General features: G+C 37.9%; 1 protein-coding gene across 1 annotated transcript in view; it reads left to right on the forward strand.

The window, feature by feature from the left end:
* Positions 1-1,232, forward strand: part of ephb4b (eph receptor B4b) — a 22,756-nt gene that overhangs the window by 14,368 nt on the left and 7,156 nt on the right. Inside the window, exon 9 of the mRNA XM_016260402.1 lies at positions 273-334. Within this exon, the coding sequence (XP_016115888.1) occupies positions 273-334 (62 nt within the window). The remainder of the gene's footprint in view (positions 1-272; positions 335-1,232) is intronic.

The raw sequence follows: 1,232 nt of genomic DNA on the forward strand, positions 1-1,232 counted from the left end.
CAGACTCACACACACACACACACACACACACACACACACACGCAGACGCTCGAGGTCATGTGACACGAGTGTGTGTGTGAGGCTCGTAAAGAGAGAGTGAACAGCTGCAGGGTCTCTCACACAACAGACAGATACTCAGACGAGTCATGAGAGAGGAATTCTGTCGAACAAACACACACACAGCTCTGTGTAATCCAGTCACACGTAAACACAGAGTCAGTCTGTCCGTCTAAACACGTGTGTGTGTGTGTGTGTGTGTGTGTGTGTGTCAGGCGCTCCAGCCGCACACGGGACCCGGACCCGGATAAGAGCTGCCAGTTCCTGATGGGTCAGGGTGAGTGTGACGTCCTCTGATCAGGAATGTGTTATACCGCGGTAAATCTGTCGGCTCTCAGCGCTGGTTTGTGTTGTTGACATGTGAGAGTGCTGCAGACACATGAGCGGTCGCGCCGTCACCAGACAAACATGCTGTTAGAGTTCACATGAGTTTAGCTGTGTACTGTTGCCAGGCACCGGCCTGATGCATTGCTGCGGACTGAGACTCTTTAAATGTGCTTCATGTGGCCACATGTGCATGACCTGTTTGTATTATTATTATTTTGACTAAGCTCAAAAATATGAATTAACACTAATAAATTCACTTCAACGTAAGGTTACATCAACAAAAGTAATTTTTAAGTATTCGATCACGTAGCGAAAAACTAGTGTTCTAAAGGTCTGAACATGTGTGCAGCTAACCCTAAAATAAGTAATGTACATTTATAAAATAAATACAAATAATAACATGCAGCAAAAATACTTTATATTATTTTATATAATTAAATATTATTTATAATTGCCCTATAAAGTAAATAATATTTACATATAAAATTAAAATAATAAATAAAAAAAACATAATAGTTTACATATTATTTTTGATTATTAAATATTATTTACAAATGACAAGTAATATAATAGCATATTTACTTATAAAAAGTAATGATAAACAAGTTTTGTATATACTTTTTTAGATAATTAAATATAGTTATGTCTAAATAACGATTTCAGTTGTAGTACATCTAGTACATTCAGTATATTTTAGTAGAGATGCCTTCATCCAAAGCAGCTTAGAAATGAGGAACACAACCCTGAGAAGAGCTCATACGGTTTCAGACATTGTTCAGATGTTTTGTTGTGGTTGTGGTTTAATTGTGTGTGTGTGTGTGTGTGTGTATGTGTGTGTGTGTGTGTGT

Source organism: Sinocyclocheilus grahami, unplaced genomic scaffold, assembly GCF_001515645.1.
Source record: "Sinocyclocheilus grahami isolate Dianchi unplaced genomic scaffold, SAMN03320097.WGS_v1.1 scaffold2073.1, whole genome shotgun sequence".
NCBI classification, from domain to species: domain Eukaryota; kingdom Metazoa; phylum Chordata; class Actinopteri; order Cypriniformes; family Cyprinidae; genus Sinocyclocheilus; species Sinocyclocheilus grahami.